This window comes from Oncorhynchus kisutch, linkage group LG17, assembly GCF_002021735.2.
Source record: "Oncorhynchus kisutch isolate 150728-3 linkage group LG17, Okis_V2, whole genome shotgun sequence".
Lineage (NCBI taxonomy): Eukaryota > Metazoa > Chordata > Actinopteri > Salmoniformes > Salmonidae > Oncorhynchus > Oncorhynchus kisutch.
The window spans coordinates 41953331-41977964 of NC_034190.2; the positions used below are offsets into that span (position 1 = coordinate 41953331).

Sequence of the window (24634 nt, forward strand, 5' to 3'; positions counted from 1 at the left end):
TTAACCCACTGTTCCCAGGCCGTCATTGAAAATAAGAATGTGTTCTTAACAGACTTGCCTGGTTAAATAAAGGTAAAATAAATAAAAAACTGCAGTTTTAATTTTTTTAATTACATGTTTCAGTGCAAAAAAAAGTGTTACCATTTTGGGCCCTCACCAGTTTGCATCCCTGATGTAGCCTTATTTCCTGCCTAAAATTAATCTAATTTCATTCTAGCCTGACCTAAATCCCATAATTATCCTGATCCCAACTGTTCCTCATCACTCTACCTCTTCCCGTGATGATGCACAACTCATACCTGCCATTTTCTTGCTATCTTACCTATCCTGCCCTCCCATTCTCCGTGTCTGCCTGCTCTTCCCTCTCCCTTAGCAGGTGGCGGATGGAAGAGTTCTGTGTGGAGAGGGTGCTGGAGAGGAGGGGTATCAGGGTCCTGAAGCCTTCTCTCAGCTCCTCCACATTCTGCTGTAGACTGTTTGTGTGTGTTTCCAGGTCCCCTCGTAATCCACTCACCTCGGACAGCATGTCATACATCAGATTCTGCATCTACATGGGAAAGAGGTGCAGAGTGGTCCAAGAACGAGGGGACAATGAGAACATTTAGAAAGCTGATTGCTACTTTCTCTAGAATATTGGTTGCAACAGTAGCGGGTGAACCTAGGGGGTGACTGCCCGTCCCACCTTGCAGAGATCCACAAGCGTGTTGGCCTGGTCAGCCAACTTCCTCCTCTCCATCTTCACATCACGCAGCCTGGGGAGAAGATATTTAACATTCAGAAATAATCACAGGACAGGTACAACAAATTGAAAATATAATTCATGATGACCAGAGAATGACAATTTCTATATTACAGTTGTTCTATATTACAGTTGGGGTTTCACAAGTTCTAGAGTTGTAACACCTGGGCATGTGATGTAATGTGTGACCGTATTGATATCTCAGGGGAATATCTAAGCTGATTGGTGGGTTACTTGGGGAAGTGTGTTCTGATTGGTGCCTTACTGGTGGATGGCGAGTAGCAGCTTCCTCTGGTGCATGCGTACTCTGCAGTGGTCTCTCTTCCTGGCAAGCTTGGTGTGTTTGTAGATCATCCAAGTCTCTCTCAGTACATTTGCTGCAGCAATTTTTATCTGGAAGAGAACAATTGTTTCCTCGTCCAACACTCAGTTTTCTATGGATGCGTCCCAAATGGCTCCATATTCCCTACGTAGTGTATTACTTTAGATCGGTGCACTGTTATATAGGGAACAGGCTGCCATGATTCATACAACTACAGGCCACCATTGACTGTATCTCACATCACATGTTAAGTCAAGGTTCCAAAGACCACAATTGAATACATTCACATGTTAAATCAGGTGAGTTTTACCCCTTTTGTAAAGTGGGAGTCCATCATGAAGTTGTGGACATGTTTCTCTGCCCTAGTCAGCTCCAGTTTCCTGGCAACCACAGCAACCACCAGCACTGTGCAACCAGCCCCCTGTGTATGTGTGTTTGTGCGCACGTGTGTGAAAGAGAAATAAACAAAGGTTAAAGGCCCAGTGCAGTCAAATATATTTCCATATTAGGAGGTTGGAATAATACTGTGAAATTATGATACTGCCCTCACAGGAGTAACACATTTTCTCTGGACCTCTGCAAGGTCTATGCGGCTGCATGCCTATTGAATCGATGATAGGCTTTCTGTGGTGCCAGGGCATGTTTAGCATTGCTTTAGCTTATCGATAAATGTTTATTGGTCGGCCTATTTGGTCATAATTTCACAATGTTAGACTGCTGGCTGGTGGCAATAATTGAATTACTTATTCAGTAATTCAAGTTGTAAATTCAATATATTTTCAATGCAACAGTATACTAATCAGCTACCAATTCATTTTTTTCCTTTAAAAAAAATATACACCTACTGTCCTGTATAGGCTACCTGAACCTGCATGACATAAGCCGTCCTTGCGCTTTCTCCGAGCTTGGATAAAGTTATTGTGCGTAAAACCAGTCTTAATGCCAAATAATAGTCAGTCCACCTTCAAAACACTAGTTTACTAGGGAGTGTTTAATTCTGTAGTGTAATAGCTATACCTATATACTGTATTTAGTTTCTATTTATAAACTTTTTATAAGAATTACACATCAAATAGCCTAACAATGAGGAAAAAATTGCCCTGCACACAATTTAAACTCAGTCTTGAATGAGGCATGCCGAGATATATCAGAGATAAGGGACTGTTGATATTGCAATCACACAACTCAATGCCGGTTCACCAGTATAAACAAAATCGCAAAACACTTATTTTGTTCAAGCCCTCAAAAAACACTCAAGATGATAATCTGTTTGTATCTACCAATTTATTGGGTGTCCAGTATCCAGATGATCTGTCCCCAGAGCTTCCTATACAGTTATTCTCTTTCCGTAACGTGTTGAGGCTGGCAATTAAGGAGAATGAGAGGCTAAATGAAAGATTTTGCAGAACTGCTGTATTTGAATCAGCACTTGCTTTCTGCCCAGTTTCCCTAATGTTGTTACGGCAATCAGGCTGTTATACCATCCCTGTAACTGTCGCTTCTAAACTAGAACTCTTAAAGAACGACCTAAGAAGAATTAGGCTCTCGGTCTGTTATGCGCTTTTGAATCAGAGTAAGCTCATCTAATTGCATTGGCGCTGTCGTATCCTTGACCAAGGAATTTGTTCCCCTTTTATACTTTTTCTGGCCTGAGGAACTTTTTCAGTCACATTCCTGAAGCCCAAGAAACAAACAATTAGCTTCCTCCTAGTACATATGGAAATTAAAAAGGTTTATGAATAACCTTTTGGAGGGTTACTGTCAAAATGAGTTATTAAATAAAAAAGACTGATGACAGAGCTGTTTGAAAAGACCGCCTGAAATTTCAGCCTGCTTTGGTGGGATGGACTTTTGGCCGGCCTGGTGAATTAGTTAATAGACCAATACAAAAAGAGTTCCAAAACGCTCTGCCAATGACAGCTAGTTATCAGTTTCCCCCTCCCCTAAAAAGCTATTTTTGACCATTTTAATTGAAAACAATCACAGTAAGGTACTTAATTGTTACACAGAAATGATTTGATATTGAGATAAAAACGGCTGCATTGGAAAAGAAGACTGTGCTAATGACCACAATTACAGTGCTTTCAGAAAGTATTCACACCCCTTGATTTTTTTTCACATTTTGTTGTTACAGCCTGAATTTTAAATGAAATAAATTGACATTTTGTATCACTAACCTACACATAATACCCCATAATGTCAAAGTGGAATTCTGTTTTTAGAAATGTTTAAAAAGATATACAAAATGAAAAGCTTTTAATGTCTTGAGTCAACTTTGTTATGGCAAACGTAAATAAGTTCAGGAGTAAAAATGTACTCATAGTGTTTTAATGACTACCTCATGACTACTTCATCTCTCACTGAGTCAAGCAGTGAATTTCAAACACAGATTCAACCACAAAGACAAGGGAGGTTTTCCAGTGCTTCGCAAAGAAGGGCACCTATTAGTAGATGGGTAAAAAAGACAAAAGCAGACATTAAATATCCCTTTGAGCATGGGGAAATTATTAAATAAACTTTTGATGGTGTATCAATACACCCAGTCACTACAAAAATACTTCCTAACTCAATTGCCGGAGAGGAAGGAAACCGCTTAGGGATTTCACCATGAGGCCAATGGTGACTTTAAAACAGTTAGAGGATGGAGCAACAACATTGTACTTTCTCCACAACACTAACCTAAATGACAGCATTAAAAGAAGGAAGCCTGTACAGAATAAAAAATATTCCAAAACATGCATCCTGTTTGCAATAAGGCACTAAAGTAAAACAGCAAAATATGTGGCAAAGAAATGAACTTTATGTCCTGAATCCAAAGTGTTATGTTTCAAGCATGGTGGTGGCTGTATCATGTTATGGGTATGGTTGTCTTCGGCAAGGACTATGGAGTTTTTTTTAGGATAAAAAGAAACGGAATAGACCTAAGTAAAGGCAAAATCCTAGAGGAAAACCTGGTTCAGTCTGCTTTCCAACAGACACTGGGAGACAAATGCACCTTTCAGCAGGACAATAACCTAAAACACATGGTCAAATATACACTGGAGTTGCCAGTACCAGTACGACATTGAATGTTTCTGAGTGGCCTAATTACAGGTTTGACTAAAAAGACTTGAAAATGGCATCTAGCAATGATCAACAACCAACTTGGCCAGGTGAGACCTGTCATTCAGGGTACACCTGTTCAGCTATAGGTTTGTTGCCTGTTTTGCATGTTATATTGGCATTAATTTGTGTCACATGTCAGTTTGCAAACAATGTAAAAACAAATTTATTGAGTGAATAAAGTTGCATACAAACATGGTTTCTTACTTGCTTTCTTGAGTAAGGCAGTTCCAAAATGCAGGTTTTTCAGCCTAGCTCAGGGCTTTCTGTGGTGGAGGGGCAGCCAGCGGAAAATACAGACCATAGGCGTTGGTAATCTTCTTTAGTTGCACTGTGATTGGTTCAGTGTTTGGTGACACTACGTCACTGCAGAATCTACAGGGAGAGCTTGGCAGTTCAAGCCCCCTTGGGTGCTGCCATAGAAGTGTCCATCCAAGAACTCTAAAGGTTGTTGGCCACAGATAAAATTATGCAAAATCACGTTATGTCTACCATAGCTTTGGACTGATCATGTCAATCATCATGAATCACGTCGACAATCTCCTGGCAAATCTTTTTAAATCCTTGTCATATGAAGAGAAATTATAAAACGTATCGATGCTCAACTGCCATTGGACATAAACATTACACAACAATCATTATTTTGCTTCCTCTGCCTGTTATTCAGTGGAGAGGGTGTGTGGTCCAAGTCTGGGTTTAAGGATTTAAAACATATGTCTGAAAGTGTCTCTTTTCCAAGCTTAAAAGGATAAACATTCACACAAAACACCATGGGCCAGAAAAGGTTGAATCCATTGGCCATGCTGTCAATCCAGCATGACTTCTGCCGCGATCAAAACAACTGGGAACTAGGAAATCTCAGACTTAGTGGGTTTAAGGTAACTGGGACTCGGGAAAAAACGATCTCTGACTGGGAAAATACATTTTCAACGGTCATCCAACTCGGAATTCCAATTTTGGAACTTGGGCCTCTTTCTAGTAAGATCACTGACGTCATGATTCAACCTTGTTTTTTTGCAGAGTTCCCAGTTGTCTTGAAAGCACCATAAATCCAGAGAATGACAGATTTTGATGACAAAATTTGCCCACAAGAAGGACCACTGTGCCACCTTCCTGTTCAAGTGAGCACACCACAACAATGGTCCAAAAATGTCTTGTATGCTGCTGCATAAACAATGTAATATGCCAGAGAGATACAGTGGGGCAAAAAAGTATTTAGTCAACCACCAATTGTGCAAGTTCTCCCACTTAAAAAGATGAGAGAGGCCTGTAATTTTCATCATAGGTACACTTCAACTATGACAGACAAAATCACATTGTAGGATTTTTTATGAATTTATTTGCAAATTATGGTGGAAAATAAGTATTTGGTCAATAACAAAAGTTTATTTCAATACTTTGTGATATACCCTTTGTTGGCAATGACAGAGGTCAAATGTTTTCTGTAAGTCTTTCACAAGGTTTTCACACACTGTTGCTGGTATTTTGGCCCATTCCTCAATGCAAATCCTGTATGTATACTGTAGCTAAGAAAGTAATACTAAGTGTGTGTTGTGTAGTAAGCTGTTAGTAGTCCATGTGCCTCACCCTAATAATTTGGTCCCTTTCCCCCTCAGAACTGACTTCGTGGTGCACATGTAGCCTATAGCCTGTTTTAGAGAAATGTCATCATCGAATATTGTAAGAGCTTTCTTTTTCTGCTTACCGTAATTTCCGGACTATAAGCCGCAACTTTTTTCCCACGCTTTGAACCTCGCGGCTTATACAATGACGCGGCTAATTTCTGGATTTTTCCCGCTTTCACAAGATTCATGCCGCCAAAAAACTGAGCACCGTCACATAATGTGATGTAAATCGAGCGCGCTCAAACTTTCCATCATTCTGATTACAGTAGTCATTTTGTCACCCTCATGGCAAAGACACAGAGAAATGCATATGATGCAGCTTTCAAGTTGAAGGCGATCGATCTGGCTGTTGGAAAAGGAAATAGAGCTGCTGCACGGGAGCTTGGCCTTAATGATTCGATGATAAGACGTTGGAAACAGCAGCGTGAGGAACGGACTCAGTGCAAAAATACCACAAAAGCTTTCAGAGGGAAGAAAAGCAGATGGCCCGAACTAGAAAATGAGCTTGAAAACTGGGTCAACACACAGAGAGCAGATGGCCGAGGTGTTTCAACTGTGCAGATCCGACTGAAATCCAAAACAATCGCCACCGCAATGAAGTTTGAGGATTTTAGAGGTGGACCATCGTGGTGTCTAAGATTTATGAGACAAAAAGGCCTGTCCATCAGGGTACGGACGAGTCTGTGTCAGCAGCTCCCTCCCGACTACGAGGAAAAAGTTTCAAACTTCCGCAAATTCACTGATGAAAAGATAGCGGAGCATTCCATCAGCCCTCACAACATCATAAATATGGATGAGGTTCCTCTGACGTTTGACCTGCCTCTCACTCGGACTGTCAACGGGAAAGGCGAATCATCCGTCACGCTGAAAACAACAGGGCATGAAAAAACGCACTTCACCTGTGTTCTGAGCTGCACGGCATCGGGAGAAAAGCTTCCACCGATGTTGTTTTTTAAACGCATGACGATGCCAAAATAAATTTGTGAAAGTCAACAAGAAAGGATAGATGACGGAAGGCCTAATGCATGAATACGGAGTGTTACGGCAAGCGACCGGGAGGATTCTTTCACAAGAACATGGCATTTCTCGTGTTGGACAGCATGAGTGCCCACATAACAGATTATGTGAAAGAAGCCATCAAGATGACAAACTCAATTCCAGCTGTGATTCCTGGGGGAACAACAAAGTATTTGCAGCCACTCGACATCAGTGTAAATTGTGCATTTAAGGTGGCGCTCTGTGTTCAGTGGGAGGCTTGGATGACAAGTGGAGAGAAATCCTTCGCCGCATGCGAAGAGCAACTTATGGTGAAGTCTGCCAGTGGGTCCTGACAGCGTGGAGCATTGTCAAAAAATCCACTATCATCAACGGGTTTCGAAAGGCTGGACTGCTGCGTGTTGAAGAGGGCAGCATGAGCTCAGCGGGGAATTTGCCTCCAGATGAAAGTGACGAGAGCAACAATGACAACGATCCAACATCGGATGAAGCAATTCTGAGGCTATTCAACTCCGACACCGAAGGAGATGACTTCAGTGGTTTCAGTGCACAGGAGGAGGAAGATAGTGACCAATGACTTTCTTGGTAGGCTACTGTTTACTGCTATTTTATTTATTTTTGTTACAAGCCATGTTTCGTTAAAGCCTATTTATTTTTGTTACAAGCTGTGTTTCGTTTAAAGGCCTATTAATTTTTGTAACAAGCCGTGTTTCGTTTAAAGGCCCATAAATTTTTGTAACAAGCCGTGTTTAGTTTAAAAGCCTTTTTTTTTACAAGCTGTGTTTTGTTTAAAGGCTGTGTAAAGTTAATTTGTTTCAATGTACCGGTAGGCACCTGCGGCTTACAGACATGTGCGGCTTATTTATGTACAAAATACATTTAAAAAAAAAATTATGTGGGTGTGGCTTATATTCAGGTGCGCTTAATAGTGCAGAAATTACGGTACATGCCCCCTTTATTTATCATACGGTTCTGACTTGGTGTACAGGGAGAATACTGTAAGAACGGCCCATGTTCTGAATTCGGTCGCTGTACATTTCATAACTGCTGAACAAATAGTTATATTGACTACGCCCATGTTAGTTCGCTTATTAATGTCTTAGTCTAAATTACGGATTACCTCTTATCTGCTCGTCGTTCCCTTATGCCATAGTTTGTACCTCTCAATTGTTATAGGCCTATTGCCTACATCATTTTAGGCAATGTTGGAATTATTTAATTGTTTTGCTTACTTTGTGTATTATAATTAGCTCGTGCTTTTCTTGACAAGGAGATAGTATATAATGTTGTTGGGTCTGTAACCATGTTTCCCATTCAAATACTTGTTTTCAACAAAAAGTTCAGTAATAGACCCATGCAATTCCATTGCAAGGGTTGTTTTGTTTGCACAATGCGCTGTCTGTGCTTCGGTATATTGTATATAAAAGTGGATCCTCATGATTGTATTTTCCTTATCAACTTAAACAAATCCACAAGGAGTCAGTAGTAACCACATTTGTTTAAGCAAGTCAGGCATATCAGCTATGATTTTTTTTTAAATGAGGAAAATGAGGCTGATTGAACTGTTTCGCTGCCAGACAAGGCTCCGCTGATAGCAAGGTGTAGCGGTGGTAAGGATTCACTGCATGGTGTTGAAGAAAAGCTCTGCTGTTGGGATAGCTTTATGTAGGCCCTAAACATTTCTAAAAACCCTTTTCACTTTTTCATTATGGGGTATTGTGTGGAGATGGGTGAGATTAAAAAAAATATTTAATACATTTTGAATTCAGTCTGTAACACAACAAATGTGGAATAAGTCAATGGGTATGAATACTTTCTGAAGGCACTGTACCTGCCCATCCCCTTTTCTTCAATTTTCTTTAAAGATGTCATTGAATTATTCCCACGCACCTACAACAAGTTGACTCTGCTGTGCGAGAGCTTTTCCTATTTTGCAGAAACTGCTTACCATGATGCCAGTGAGTAGACAGATGCTGCGGCCACAGTAGGTGTGGGGAACAACATCCCCGTAACCAATGGACAAGAAGGTGACCGAGACCATCCACAGGGCCTCCATGTAGTTACTGCTCAGGTCCTTATAGTTGTGGTGTCTATAGGACAGGGGAGGGATGATGGTTCAGCTTTTCCCCTGTCTTGTCCACTCATCATATTAACATTAACATTTAACAAATAAACTAGTTTCAGTCTAGGAGTATGATATTTGATTGTATTTGTTATATGACTGTATAACTTATGATGGGCCCATCTGATGTCAGCCACAGCACAGATTGGTCCAAGTCATTATAGTCACCAAGGCCGGGATTCATTGAAAGGTGCGTTGCAGCATGGCGCACTGTACTACTGACAATGCATCTTTTAAAGGTAATTTCCCAGATGTTTGCAGAGATTGCATTCACAGTAAACGTTGCGGATGTCGGCTGAAGTATAAATGACCTTTTAAAAGGTGCATTGTCTGTAGTGTAGTGTGCACTGCACCTTTGAATCAGTGTTAATTTTGGCACCCTTTTTTTCGATTTAGTCTAATTTTGACTAAAATATCATTAGGTCAAATTTTTGTCATTTGAATAATGATTAAGTCTAGTTATTGTCAAAATGACAAAAACAGGGAACCTCCCGGGTGGCGCAGTGGTCTAAGGCCACCTTGGTTCGAGCCCAGGCTCTGTCGCAGCTGGCCACGACCGGGAGGTCAATGGGGTGACGCACAATTGGCCTAGCATCATCCGGGTTAGGGAGGGTTTGGCCGGTAGGGATATCCTTGTCTCATCGCGCACTAGCGACTTCTGTGGCGGGCCGGGCGCAGTGCACACTGACCAGGTCGCTAGGTGTACATACGGTGAGGCTTGGTTGGGTTGTGTTGCGGAGGACTCTCGACCTTCGTCTCCCGAGCCCGTATGGGAGTTGTAGCAAGTTAGTAACTACTAACAATTGGATACCACGAAAAAGGGGGTAAAAATAATAATAAAAAAAATTAAGAATGACAAAAACAGTGGGCAATTTTTCAACTAAATGCCCTTTAATTTTAGTCATTAACCTATAGTAAACATAAATCAATGAATTCCATGTGCACAAACATACTACTTTTCTCCCTAACAGCAGAAATATGAAAAAACATAAGAATAATATTATATTCACCTATATAAGAATTATCTGGCCATGTAAATTCCTAATTCAGCCTACAGCACAGCACATTACATACAAAACAAACAGACACACACAAGCAGAGAGAGAAAGAGAGAGAATCACTAGAAGGTGCCGCAAAGTAGTATGTTTCACCTCCATCACTCGGTCGCGTCATTGCCATTGTTATCAATGTTCCACATGGATGTCCAAAAGTAGAATGGGTGCTAATGACTTTGAACGGGAGCTAATGACTGTTTCGCCCAGTGATGTAGTCGAATCACTGAACCTCAGGTCCCAAGTCCCCAAGTCCGAGTCACCAATGGTCGAGTCACGAGTCCCTATGGCTAAAGTCTGACTCCCAGTGAACGAGTCCTGGTCCAAGTGCTAAAGTCTGAGTCGACATTAAAGGTGCAATATACAGAAATCGCTCCGCCATTTCCTGGTTGCAAAAATTCTAATAGTTTGCCTAATTTTAGTTTATGTGACAAAACAAGCCGTCGTTATGTGGAAAATCATTGTACCATCTAAACCACTGTGAAATATATTTTGTAGGGATGCACAATATATCGGTGAACATATCGAAATTGGACGATATTAGCTAAAAATGTCAACATCGGTATTGGCCCGATCTAGTTTAACGTGATGTTAAAAACCGATGTCAAAGCTGCCGTGCATACCTATATAACATGCACTACACTTGCAACACAGCATCCCTAACCTGGCCCACAATGTCTGCTGTGTGGATCGAGCAGTCAACAAGTCGAGCAGTCATTTGAAAGAGTAAGAAAGCCAAGAAAATGGAATACATTGCCCTTTGACAATCAACCGTTCTCTCACCTGGGTGATGTTGGCTTTTGCCGACTGGTCGAGCACCGGTACACACTACCAAGTGCGCTATTTTTCAGATGTTGCCCTAGTAGAGTTGCACAGTAATAGCGTCACTGCTATTAGCTTCACGACATACATACTATGGAATGCCGTTTGGGTCTTTGCGTGTCAAAAAACATACAGTAGCACTGTCAAAGCTGTACAAAAAAGTCTGCAAACAAGGAAACACCAGCAACGAACAATGTGTTTACAATACCGCGTTGGTAATAAAGCATCATTTGTTTGACTGCAACTTCTGGGGTAGCTAGCTTTAGCTTGGTACCTAGCTAGCACCAATACAACCAGCCTGAAAACAATGACCAGTAGAAATTGCAGTCATTTTCATTCTTAGCAATGATTTAGGAATTCTTGTAGGTAAGTATTAGCTAGGTTGCCACTTGTTGTTCGCCTATTGAAATTGAACTTAATTTCATGAAAATAAATAACTAGCCAGCTACTTAACCCTGTTGCCCAAAGCTAACGTTAAAAGCAGCCTGCTAGCTTTATCTGGCTAGTGAGGCTTGACTGGACCGGGGTATGTGTTGTGAAGCTAGCCACAATAAGAATTACGCACAATAGTGGAATTTGCGGTTTGCCTTCAAAATAAAAGTATGACATCGACAGTGATGCAAATGAATACAAATAGTAGAATTATGCCATACTTTTATTTTGAAGGCTAACCTCAATGTCCACTATTGTGGCTATTCCATATTGTGGCTAGCTTCACATAGATGGGTCCGACCATCATTAATCAAATAAGAACTGGCTTATAAATGAGGGTTATTTTAGATGATGACACCTAGCTATACAGTTAGCTAGCTAACTATAGCTACTGAAACAGATTGTCGTTTTGCTGTGTTTTTGGGGAAGAACATTGTTTGCATCCATGAGCTAGTTATTTTTTTTTATGACCAGCACTGAAGGTGGCAAGACAACTTTATCAGCATCATAGCATACGTGTCGATGAATTGTTGTGACATATGAAATACGAGTGATAGTGTAATCAATGTGTAGTATCGTTTTTGACACGGAAAGACCAAAATGGCCTGCCATAGAAATCCTGGTTGAGAATGAAACGACTGTAGAAATGAACAACGAAACAGCACAGCAAGTAAGTGAAAGAAATAGGTTTTGATTATGTTTTACTGGTAATGGGGACATACGTAAATGCCAACAAAATGTTTTGGGGGTCAGTGGTGTGTGTGTGTAACCTTTACTTAACTAGGCAAGTCAGGATAAGAACAAATTATTATTTACAATGACGGCCTACCCCTGCCAAACCCGGACGATGCTGGGCCAATTGTGCGCCGCCCTATGGGACTCTCACTGCAGGTTGTGATAGAGCCTGGATTCGAACCAGGGACTGTAGTGACGCATCTAGCACTGAGATGCAGTGCCTTAGAACGCTGCATCCATGTCTGTGTGTGTTAACTATTTAAATGTACTAGAATGCTTAAAAGGCCGCAACAATTTTAAATATCGGTTATCGGTATAGGTTTTTTTTGCCAGGAAAATATTGGATATTGGTATCGGCCAAATATGTCATATCGGTGCATCACTAATATTTCCCATAACCAAAAATATTGTATTTTCAGCTGTTTCACGCTGGTATACAAAAACAACACTGAAGAACGGGAAGCATAGAAATAGCGCACATAGAGCATATCTTCCGCTTCTTAGACTTGATTTCAATGAGAATGATAGATCTATAACTCAACATTTCTATGTGCATTTGGTCGGGTCGCCCAAAAGGTTACACATCGCAGCTTTAACTCAAAATAAAGTTATTTACCAATTCAGAAATAGTGTAGTGGTAAGATACATTTAGTCAATAAATAGTTTGCTATCCCTTTTCCTTTCTTTCTGTTCCACCAAAATGTTTGCATATACGCTACTGATAATGTTCCCAGAGCCAGGTTCAGTTGAAAAAACAGAAATTCCATGAATAGAGCCGACATAGAGTATGTCTTTCTATTGTGCTAATGCACAAAAGAAAGAAAAAAACGTAGCGCCAGTATTATGAGTCATGTCTTTTCAGTAGTAGAATCAAACTGTTTTTTTTTTTGAGTAAAAGAGGGAGACTTGTCAACAGAATTTGTGTATGAAATGCAGTGGGAAATGTGGGAGGGTAGAGAGAGAGACAGACTACTTTTCCATAGTCTACTAAAGAGAAAGGAAAACATAGCTTGACTGTTATTTTACAATTAAACTCAATGCAGCTATTGCTTTTGATTTCGTAAAGCAGCTTGTGTTTCTTAACCAGGCCAAGGCTTGCTAATTAGAAGGCTGGTGGTGAAGCAAGAGAGTTGCCTGCGCAATGTGTAGGCAGGCTATAATCGGAGGCCGAGCCAGAGCAGAGCCTGGCTGCCTGTCTGTCCACAGTGATTGCCTTCCTGCAGCTCACCACTGAAGTAGCCTGTGTTTGCCGGTTGAGTCCATCCCACTGCTGAACAGAACTGCACTGCGCATCTGTCCTGTTATTTGAGCTTATCACCGAAAAGCTCTCAATCTCTCCAAAATCTCTTGCCCAGTCCATTTAGTAGTCAGATTTTGGTCACAGAGATAATTTTGTCTTGTCTCATTTTAGTCAACTGAAATTAAAAATAATTTTTGTTTTGTTTTTTCTTTTTTCTAGGTCTATTTATTCAGTCATCAATTGCCACTGAAAAATAGGTATTTGACGAATATTGTAGAGTACTATTTTAGTTGACGAAAATAACACTGCTTTTAATGAATCCTGGCAAAAGTCTGATACCTATTTCCCTCCTTCCTCTCTCTACTCCCTTTCCCTTCTTAGTCACTCACCTCTCACAGACATGTAGGCCCCAGGCAGCAACTAGCCACAGAGAGACGCTGAAGATCATCAACACAGTGCCAGGGTAGATGGTCATCAGGGTTTTGACCACAAAACGGCTGTTGAAGTGGATCTGGATACAAGTCCAAATAATAATAATATTAATATCCACAGTGGTAGGGTTAGGGGAAAAGAAGAATAAAAAAAATACCCCCCAAAATATATTTAAAATAATATATTTATAAAAAAAAAATATATGTATATGGGGGATTGGAAATGATGCAGACAATTACATTGATAGAAGTAATTTTTTTTGTTGCAATATTAAAGCTGATCCACCCTTCCATAAAAAAATACTCACTTAAAAATACAACTTATGCAAGGGTTTTTCTTTATTTTTACTATTTTCTACATTGTAGAATAACAGTGATGACATCAAAACTATAAAATAGCACATATGGAATCATGTAGTAACCAAGTGTTAAACAAATCAAAATATATGATATATTTTTGACATCTTCGCACACTCTTGGCATTCTCTCAACCAGCTTCAACTGGAATGCTTTTCAAACAGTCTTGAAGGAGTTCCCACATATGCTGAGCACTTTTCCTTCACTCTGCGATCCAACTCACCCCAAACCATCTCAACTGGGTTGAGGTTGGGTGATTGTGGAGGCCAGGTCATGTGATGCAGCACTCCATCACTCTCGTTCTTGGTCAAAGCCCTTACACAGGTCATTGTCCTGTTGAAAAACAAATGATAGTCCCACTAAGCACAAACCAGATGGCGTATAGCAGCAGAATGATTAGGTAGCCATGCTGGTTAAGTGTGCCTTGAATTCGAAATTAATCACAGACAGTGTCACTAGCAAAGCAGCCCGACACCTTCACACCTCCTCCTCCATGTTTCATGGTGGGAACCACATATGTGGAGATCATCCGTTCCCCTACTCTGCGTCTCACAAAGACATGGCAGTTGGAACCAAAAATCTCAAATCTGGGCTCATTAGACCAAAGGACAGATTTCCAGCAAGTGTCTTCTTCTTATTGGTGTCATTTTAGTAGTAGTATCTATGCAGCAATTCGACCATGAAGGCCTGATTCACAGTCTCCTCTGAACAGTTGATGTTGAGATGTGTCTGTTACTTGAACTCTGTGAAGCATTTGTTTGGACTGCAATCTGAGGCGCAGTTAACTCTAATGAACTTATCCTCTCCAGCAGAGGTAACTCTGGGTCTTCCTTTTTTGTGGCGGTCCTCATGAGAGTCAGTTTAATCATAGCGCTTGATGGTTTTTGCAACTGCACTTGAGAAGAAACTTTCAAAGTCCTTGAAATTATACACATTGACTGACCTTCATGCCTTAAAGTAATGATGGACTGATGTTTCTCGTTGCTTATTTGAGCTGTTAATGTGGACTTTGTCTTTTACCAAATAGGGCTATTCTGTATAACCCCCTACCTTGTCACAACACAACTGATTGGCTCAAATGCATTAAGGAAAGAAATTCCATAACTTAACTTTTAACAAGGTACACCTGTTAATTGAAATGCATTCCAGTTGAATACTTCATGAAGCTGGTTGAGAGAATGCCAAGAGTGTCATCTGGGACTAATTTCGTTAGCTTGATGGCTAATGTTAGCAGCTTAGCTAGGTTAGTGTCTCTTTCAAGCAGATTTTAACCCGTCGGTTAAGCGGGATTATGGAACAAGAAATAGCGATCCTAGCTGTTAAACGCTAACCACGTCGCAGAATCCATGCAAAAACAAGTTTGGTATTTATGTTTAACAAAGATTGGTTTTGCTTTAGTTAATATAAACTAAATGTTTCCAGCATACAGTGGCTTGGCCACTCAAGGACATTCAGAGACTTGTCCCCAAGCCAGTTCTGCGTTGTCTTGTCTTGGCTGTGTGCTTAGGGTCATTGTCCTGTTGGAAGGTGAACCTCCACCCCAGTCTGAGGTTCTGAGTGCTCTGGAGCAGGTTTTCATCAAAGATCTCTCTGTACTTTGCTTTATTCATCTTTCCCTCGATCCTGACTAGTGTTCACCGCTGAAAAACATCCCCACTGCATGATGCTGCCACCACCATGCTTCACCGTAGGGATTGTACCAGGTTTCCTCCAGAGACGTGCCGCTTGGTATTCAGGCCAAAGTGTTCCATCTTGGTTTCATCAGACCGGAGATTCTTGTTTCTCATGGTGTGAGAGTCATTTAGGCAAACTCCAAGCTGGCAGTCATTTGCCTTTTACTGAGGAGTGGCTTCTGTCTGGCCACTCTACCATGAATGCATGATTGGTGGAGTGCTGCAAAGATGGTTGTCCTTCTGGAAGGTTCTCCCATTTACACAGAGGAACTCTGGAGCTCTGTATGAGTTACCATCGGGTTCTTGGTCACCTCCCTGGCCCTTCTTCCCCGATTGCTCAGTTTAACCGAGCGGCCAGCTCTAGAAAGAGTCTTGGTTGGTCCAAACTTCTTCCATTTAAGACCTTCAATGCTGCAGAAATGTTTTGGTACCCTCCCCAGATCTGTGCCTCAACACAATCCTGTCTCGGAGCTCTACGTACAAATTCCTCACAAGTCCTCAACTGGCAGCTTCATTAAATAGTACCCGCAAAACACCAGTCTCAAAATCAACAGTGAAGAGGCGACTCCGGCATGCTGGCCTTCTAGGCAGTGTTCCTCTGTCCAGTGTCTGTGTTCTTTTGCCCATCTTAATCTTTTATTTTTATTGGCCAGTGAGATGTGGCTTTTTCTTTGCAACTCTGCCAAGATGGCCAGCATCCCGAAGTCGCCTCTTTTACTGTTGACGTTGAGACTGGTGTTTTGTGGGTACTATTTAATGAAGCTGCCAGTTGAGGACTTGTGAGCATCTGTTTCTCAAACTAGACACTCTAATGTACTTGTCCTCTTGCTCAGTTGTGCACCGGGGCCTCCCACTCTTTCTATTCTGGTTAGGGCCAGTTTGCGCTGTTCTGTGAAGGGAGTAGTACACAGCGTTGTACGAGATCTTCGTTTTTTTGGCAATTTCTTGCATGGAATAGCCTTCATTCCTCAGAACAAGAATAGACTGACGAGTTTCAGAAGAAAGCTATTTGTTTCTGGCCATTTTGAGCCTGTAATCAAACCCACAAATGCTGATGCTTCAGGTACTCAACTAGTCTAATGAAGGCCAGTTTTATTGCTTCTTTAATAATCAGAACAACAGTTTTCAGCTGTGCTAACATAATTGCAAAAGGGTTTTCTAATGATCAATTAGCCTTTTAAAATGATAAACTTGGATTAGCTAACACAACGTACAATTGAAACACAGGAGTTATGGTTGCTGATAATGGGCCTATGTAGATATTCCATAAAAAATCTGCCGTTTCCAGCTACAATAGTCACTTACAACATTAACAATGTCCACTGTATTTCTGATTGATTTGATGTTATTTTAATAAACAAAAAAATTGGTTTTCTTTAAAAAACAAGGGCATTTCTAAGTAACGCCAAACTTTTGAACAGTAGTGTTTTCACACCCTGATCAGTTTCACCTGTCCTTGTTATTGTCTCCACCCCTTCCAGGTGACGCTTGTTTTTCCCAGTGTAGTTATCCCTGTGTTTCCTGTCTCTCTGTGCAAGTGTATTATCCCTGTGTTTCCTGTCTCTCTGTGTCAGTTCATCTTGTATGTTTCCAAGTCAATCAGCGGTTTTCCCGTTCTCCTGCATTCTCCTTTTTCTAGTCCTCCTATATTTCCCCAAACATCCTTATCCCCTTGCAACAGATGTGGGATACACGCACGCGCGCGTGCGCGCGCACACACACACACACACACACACACACACACACACACACACACACACACACACACACACACACACACACACACACACACACACACACACACACACACACACACACACACACACATACACACACACACACACACACATTTACTTACACACTCAACCCCTTTCCTCCACAGTCAACCATAAGCTCAGATGCTCAACGGTTGTTACATCCCAGAGCCCAACTCAAGAAAGGACTACTATTTTTTCGTCAGCATGCTCGGCTAGCGAATGCTAAAGCCGCACATTGGATTCCATGAAAATGCAACACCTAGCGTTGGTGTGAGTATCTGCTGGAAGTGTTGTGGAATTCAATGGGCTGCTTTAGCATCGTTTCAACTAACTACTGAACTTCAAGTCAAAACCATTCTGGCTATTGTACAACCTGAGAATGTAGAGGTCCATTCAAGCCCCCACCATTTCTCCTTTACCCAAATCCAGATAGCTGATGTTCTGAAAGAGCTGCAAAATCTGGACCCCTACAAATCAGCCGGGCTAGACAATCTGGACCCTCTCTTTCTAAAATGATCTGCCAAAATGGTTGCAACCCCTATTACTAGCCTGTTCAACCTCTCTTTCGTATCGTCTGAGATTCCCAAAGATTGGAAAGCTGCCGCGGTCATCCCCCTCTTCAAAGGGGGTGACACTCTAGACCCAAACTGCTACAGACCTATATCTATCCTACCGTGTCTTTTTAAGTTCTTCGAAAGCCAAGTGAACAAACTTCTCCGCTATGCAATCTGGTTTCAGAGCTGGTCATGGGTGCACCTCAGCCACGCTCAAGGTTCTAAATGACATCATAACCGCCATCGATAAGAGACATTACTGTGCAGCCGTATTCATCGACCTGGCCAAGGCTTTCGACTCTGTCAATCACAACATTCTTATTGACATACTCGACAGCCTTGGTTTCTCAAATGATTGCCTCGCCTGGTTTACCAACTACTTCTCTGATAGAGTTCAGTGTGTCAAATCGGAGGGCCTGTTGTCTGGACCTCTGACAGTCTCTATGGGTGTGCCTCTGTATACATCAATGATGTTGCTCTTGCTGCTGGTGATTCTCTGATCCACCTCTACGCAGACGACACCATTCTGTATACTTCTGGCCCCTCCTTGGACACTGTTAATTAACCTCCAGACGAGCTTCAATGCCATACAACTCTCCTTCCTTGGCCTCCAACTGCTCTTAAACGCAATTAAAACTAAATGCATGCTTTTCAATCGATCGCTGCCCGCAACAGCTCGCCCGTCCAGCATCACTACTCTGGACGGCTCTGATTTAGAATACGTGGACAACTACAAATACCTGGGTGTCTGGTTAGACTGTAAACTCTCCTTCCAGACTCACATTAAGCATCTCCAATCCAAAATTAAATCTAGAATCGGCTTCCTATATCGCAACAAAGCATCGTTCACTCATGCTGCCAAACATACCCTCGTCCTACCGATTCTCGACTTCGGTGATGTCATCTATAAAATAGCCTCCAACACTCTACTCAACAAACTGGATGCAGTCTATCACAGTGCCATCCGTTTTGTTACCAAAGCCCCATACACTACCCACCATTACGACCAGTACGCTCTCGTTGGTTGGCCCTCGCTTCATACTTGTCGCCAAACCCACTGGCTACAGGTTATCTACAAGTCTCTGCTAGGTAAAGCCCCGCCTTATCTCAGCTCACTGGTCACCATAGCAGCACCCACTCATAGCATTCGCTCCAGCAGGTATATCTCACTGGTCACCCCCAAAGCCAATTCCTCGTTTGGTCGTCTTTCCTTCCAGTTCTCTGCTGCCCATGACTGGAATGAATTGCAAAAATCTCTGAAGCTGGAGACTCACATCTCCCTCATTAGCTTTATGCACCAGCTGTCAGAGCAGTTTACAGATCACTGCACCTGTACCTGTCTGTAAACAGCCCATCTACCTACCTCATCCCCATACGGGTATTTATTTATTTATTTTGCTCCTTTGCACCCCAGTATCTCTACCTGCACATTCATCTTCTGCCGATCTACCATTCCAGTGTTTAATTGCTATATTGTAATTACTTCGCCACCATGGCCTATTTATTTCCTTAACTTACCTCATTTGCACTCACTGTATATACACTTTTTGTTTTCTTTTGTTCTACTGTATTATTGACTGTATGTTTTGTTTATTCCATGTGTAACTCTGTGTTGTTGTATGTGTCGAATTGCTACGCTTTATCTTGTTCAGGTCGCAGTTGCAAATGAGAACTTGTTCTCAACTAGCCTACCTGGTTAAATTTATTTTATTTTATTTTATTTTACCTTTATTTAACCAGGTAGGCAAGTTGAGAACAAGTTCTCATTTACAATTGCGACCTGGCCAAGATAAAGCAAAGCAGTTCGACAGATAAAACGACACAGAGTTACACATGGAGTAAAAACAAACATACAGTCAATAATGCAGTATAAACAAGTCTATATACAATGTGAGCAAATGAGGTGAGAAGGGAGGTAAAGGCAAAAAAAGGCCATGATGGCAAAGTAATTACAATATAGCAAGTAAAATACTGGAATGGTAGTTTTGCAATGGAAGAATGTGCAAAGTAGAAATAAAAAAATAATGGGGTGCAAAGGAGCAAAATAAATAAATAAATAAAAATTAAATACAGTTGGGAAAGAGGTAGATGTTTGGGCTAAATTTTAGGTGGGCTATGTACAGGTGCAGTAATCTGTGAGCTGCTCTGACAGTTGGTGCTTAAAACTAGTGAGGGAGATAAGTGTTTCCAGTTTCAGAGATTTTTGTAGTTCGTTCCAGTCATTGGCAGCAGAGAACTGGAAGGAGAGGCGGCCAAAGAAAGAATTGGTCTTGGGGGTGACTAGAGAGATATACCTGCTGGAGCGTGTGCTACAGGTGGGAGATGCTATGGTGACCAGCGAGCTGAGATAAGGGGGGACTTTACCTAGCAGGGTCTTGTAGATGACATGGAGCCAGTGGGTTTGGCGACGAGTATGAAGCGAGGGCCAGCCAACGAGAGCGTACAGGTCGCAATGGTGGGTAGTATATGGGGCTTTGGTGATAAAACGGATTGCACTGTGATAGACTGCATCCAATTTGTTGAGTAGGGTATTGGAGGCTATTTTGTAAATGACATCGCCAAAGTCGAGGATTGGTAGGATGGTCAGTTTTACAAGGGTATGTTTGGCAGCATGAGTGAAGGATGCTTTGTTGCGAAATAGGAAGCCAATTCTAGATTTAACTTTGGATTGGAGATGTTTGATATGGGTCTGGAAGGAGAGTTTACAGTCTAACCAGACACCTAAGTATTTGTAGTTGTCCACGTATTCTAAGTCAGAGCCGTCCAGAGTAGTGATGTTGGACAGGCGGGTAGGTGCAGGTAGCGATCGGTTGAAGAGCATGCATTTAGTTTTACTTGTATTTAAGAGCAATTGGAGGCCACGGAAGGAGAGTTGTATGGCATTGAAGCTTGCCTGGAGGGTTGTTAACACAGTGTCCAAAGAAGGGCCGGAAGTATACAGAATGGTGTCGTCTGCGTAGAGGTGGATCAGGGACTCACCAGCAGCAAGAGCGACCTCATTGATGTATACAGAGAAGAGAGTCGGTCCAAGAATTGAACCCTGTGGCACCCCCATAGAGACTGCCAGAGGTCCGGACAGCAGACCCTCCGACTTGACACACTGAACTCTATCAGAGAAGTAGTTGGTGAACCAGGCGAGGCAATCATTTGAGAAACCAAGGCTGTCGAGTCTGCCGATGAGGATATGGTGATTGACAGAGTCGAAAGCCTTGGCCAGATCAATGAATACGGCTGCACAGTAATGTTTCTTATCGATGGCGGTTAAGATATCGTTTAGGACCTTGAGCGTGGCTGAGGTGCACCCATGACCAGCTCTGAAACCAGATTGCATAGCAGAGAAGGTATGGTGAGATTCGAAATGGTCGGTAATCTGTTTGTTGACTTGGCTTTCGAAGACCTTAGAAAGGCACGGTAGGATAGATATAGGTAAAGGTGAAATAAAATAAATAAATAAAAAAGTAAGTAACTAACATTTGAGGGAGAGGTTGCATAACTTGCATGGTGACAAATGTTGACCTCTGACCTTGTTGAGGGCGCCAATGCTGCGCGAGGCGGTGTCTGTGTAGAGTCGGCTGTGCAGCATCAAGGCACGACCCAGGAGGTAGAGTCGCAGGAACATGGGTAGAGCCAGCACGATCTCCAGCTCCGTCTCTGACAGCGTGGGGGACATGGCTTGCCATGACAATGGGAGACCCACTGGGAACGGGTGCACTGCCGCAACAAACAGCTCAAGGGCGATCAGGCTCACCCGCTCCGTTGTCATGGCAATTTGCCAGTCCTCTGATCCGTTGTCATGGATGTAGAGCTAACAGTGATGGGAGTATGGGTACACAGCCATGTCAGAGTTAGAGCATAGAGGAAGTACAGTTAATTGAGAGTGTAGTCAAAGTGTAATAAATTATGTAATGAGTAGTACCAGACAAGGTTGCCCTCTGTCACCATCTACTTTCCCCATTAGCAATAGAACCTCTACTATAGTATGGTATATAACAACAAATATTGCAGAGTAGAATGACTTCAAAGTATCTAAGCTGAGGGATCACATAAGCTAGTTTAAGATAGTGAGAGTATGGGCAGTGTAGTAAGTAGTCAGAGAGGTGAAATTACCTGCACCTCACAGATGTGGTAGGCAATGACCAGACCCAGCAGGATGAGAGAGGACAGGCTGATAACAGACTTCATAGCCATAGAGTATATAGAGCTCTGTAGGGGAAACATGTCGTGGACACACTTATCTTAATGTACAGTAAGCTTCATTGTGGCAAATATGCCTTATTTTAACAAGTTGGGATTAAATTCAAGGCACATTATAGCGCGCTTGACATTTAAAGGTAATTTCTGATTTATACGATCTCCGCAAACACAGGAACATTTCCTTTAATTGTCCACAGCGCTCCACAATGTGCCTCTGATTGATTCCTGGCCACAGTAACCTTAAAGTCAGCAACAAATACTGAAGGCCTTCAAATAATGTTCTGTAAGTTTGAACTAATCACCCAGGTGTCCCCAGCAGATCTGGGTTTCAAATAATTGAAAAACCATTTCAAATACTTGATCTGTGCCTGGTTGAACTTGCATGGCTTAATAAAGCTATAAAAATGTCCCAAAACTGCAAATTTGGCACTCCAGGCAGACTCAGGCAAACACTCAAAGTATATATTTGAAAATATGTCAAGCATTTGAACCCAGGTCTAGTCCCCAGTGCTGACCTTACTGTAGACGCTCCAGGAGAGCTCTATCTCGGTGATCATGACCACCACTCCAAACATCCCCACAGCGAGTGCACAGTCATTTAGCCTCTGCCTCCTCTCAAACAGCGCCCTTCGGCGGACCAGCCTACGACCGATGCTCTGGGTCTTCTTGTGAGGGCAGTTATGGACACCATCCTTGTGATGCGCACCACTGGTCTCCTCACCTCCACCATAGGCGCCCTTGGCCTCAGACATCGGGTGATTCTTGTCAGAACTGGGTGTTTGGTTGGGGGAAAGTGGCTGGTAGTCATCTTTGGTTGTAATGATGATCTCAGGTAGACTCTGGCGGTCCTGCATCTTCATTGATGGGACCTCTAGCCTTCGACCTCCTTCACTGGGTGGCCCACTTTCTGTCTCCCTTAAGTCCATTTGAGACATGCGCAGTCCTTTGTAGGGTGACTGAGTGGATGTCATGTCCTGCTGGTGCCTCTGTGGGCTTGCCTTTTTGGTTTTACTCCCCCAAATCCGATCCTTGTGCCCTGCATTCTGTTCATTCCCTGCTGGCTTCTTGCCTCTCTTTTCCTTGTGGACCTCCTTCCCCCTAACCTTTTCCTCATTGTCTCCCCTTCGGGGCGAGGAGCGGGGTGAGGGTGACACATTTTGGCAGCCGTTGTAATATGAGAGGGTGGGTGATGACTGGGTTCCATCGAGCCACACTGAGTGATCTCCCCCTTTTTGACATGAGTAGTTTCTTCCGCACTGGATGCCAAAAGCAGGAGGGGGAGGGACCACTTTTGAAGGAAGGAGGGGATGTTGCTCCTCCTCCTCATCTCCATGCTGCATTGTCAAGTTAATAGAGGGAGAGGGCTCCATCTAGAGATTGTTACAGTTATTATGTTTGAACAATTTTATGGGGTTTGGAAAGAGACAACTGTGAGAGAGTGCAGCCAGTTTATGGAGTGAAAACAATGAAAATGTATGAGTGGGAAGCATACAAAAACACAAACTCTATTGTAAAAAAGGGGACGTTGATATGCCTGTGGAATGCTGAGAGTTCACAGAAGACATTCATACTATTCACAGTTCACAGTAAACATGAACACAAACCCACTGGGCAAAAACTGGTTGAATCAATGTTGTTTCGGTGTAATTTCAACCCCCAAAAACTATGTGATGACATTGAATCAATGTGGAAAACTGATTGGATTTGCAAAAAGTCCTAAAGGCATTTAGTATTTTTTTTCACCCAGCTTTTAACCTAAATACAATGACATAGACGTTGAACTGATGTCTGTGCACAGTGGGAATGTTCCTCTGTGATAATGGTTGACATTATATAGAAATTTTCCTATGGGTTTTCCATCCAAGATAATATGATAAGACAATGGAAACCTGTTGGAAAAAAACAATGACATTCTGTCAGAAACATTGATCTAGAAACATTGTAGAATTATTGTATAAAACCCTCATTTAAGTTATTGCAGCACCTGGTAATCTTACAGTCATAAATATTCTTGCCAAATTACTGTTAAAACTGAATTGATTCTGCTCAGTCTTACCTCTCCACGTATTTCAGTTACTTCCAATTAAGTTTTCAATTCCACTGTTGTTGGTTAAGAACTCTTAAATGCCCCTGTTCCTTTTAACTTCCTCAGATTGTCCTTTAGTCCATCTCCTTAAAGTCAACACAAATTAAATGAAGCATCAGTTAAATAGATATTGGTTATTACCTTAGGATAATTAGGTGACAAAACTACTTGTATTCAGATCAAAATATATTCAGTCTCTCTCAGAAATAACTTTATAAGAATCCAGCTCCCTTCCAGCAGACATAAGTAAGGGTTATGAACTATAATCCACATAGCATCATATAAACCATATGTCCATGGATATCAATTGTATTATGACTCGTTTATTTAATTATTTTCCAGTATTAAGTTGTCCATCATGACATCTTTGTTTAAGCTGGGTTTATTACTGTAAG

The 24634-nt window shown here is 41.9% G+C and overlaps 1 protein-coding gene across 1 annotated transcript; it reads right to left on the bottom strand.

Moving 5' to 3' along the window:
* Positions 1–137: 137 nt before the first annotated feature.
* Positions 138–23966, bottom strand: LOC109906950 (small conductance calcium-activated potassium channel protein 2-like). The gene is made up of 9 exons (XM_020504766.2): positions 22669–23966; positions 22067–22162; positions 21483–21764; positions 13577–13698; positions 8733–8874; positions 1372–1482; positions 1005–1132; positions 683–752; positions 138–547 (listed from the first exon to the last, which is right to left on the bottom strand). The coding sequence occupies exons 1-9, from the start codon at positions 23521–23523 to the stop codon at positions 323–325; spliced, it is 2031 nt and encodes a 676-aa protein (XP_020360355.2). The 5' UTR covers positions 23524–23966; the 3' UTR covers positions 138–322.
* Between the last annotated feature and the right edge of the window lie 668 nt (positions 23967–24634).

What these genes read in the sequence shown, in the direction of transcription:
- LOC109906950 (XM_020504766.2), bottom strand. Translation starts at nt 23,523, where the DNA reads ATGGAGCCCTCTCCCTCTATTAACTTGACAATGCAGCATGGAGATGAG. An exon ending in ACTCCCACTTTACAAAAGGG is followed by an intron (nt 1,133 to 1,371) that starts GTAAAACTCACC and finishes GTTCTCTTCCAG; the next exon opens with ATAAAAATTGCTGCAGCAAA. An exon ending in CTGCTACTCGCCATCCACCA is followed by an intron (nt 753 to 1,004) that starts GTAAGGCACCAA and finishes TCTTCTCCCCAG; the next exon opens with GCTGCGTGATGTGAAGATGG.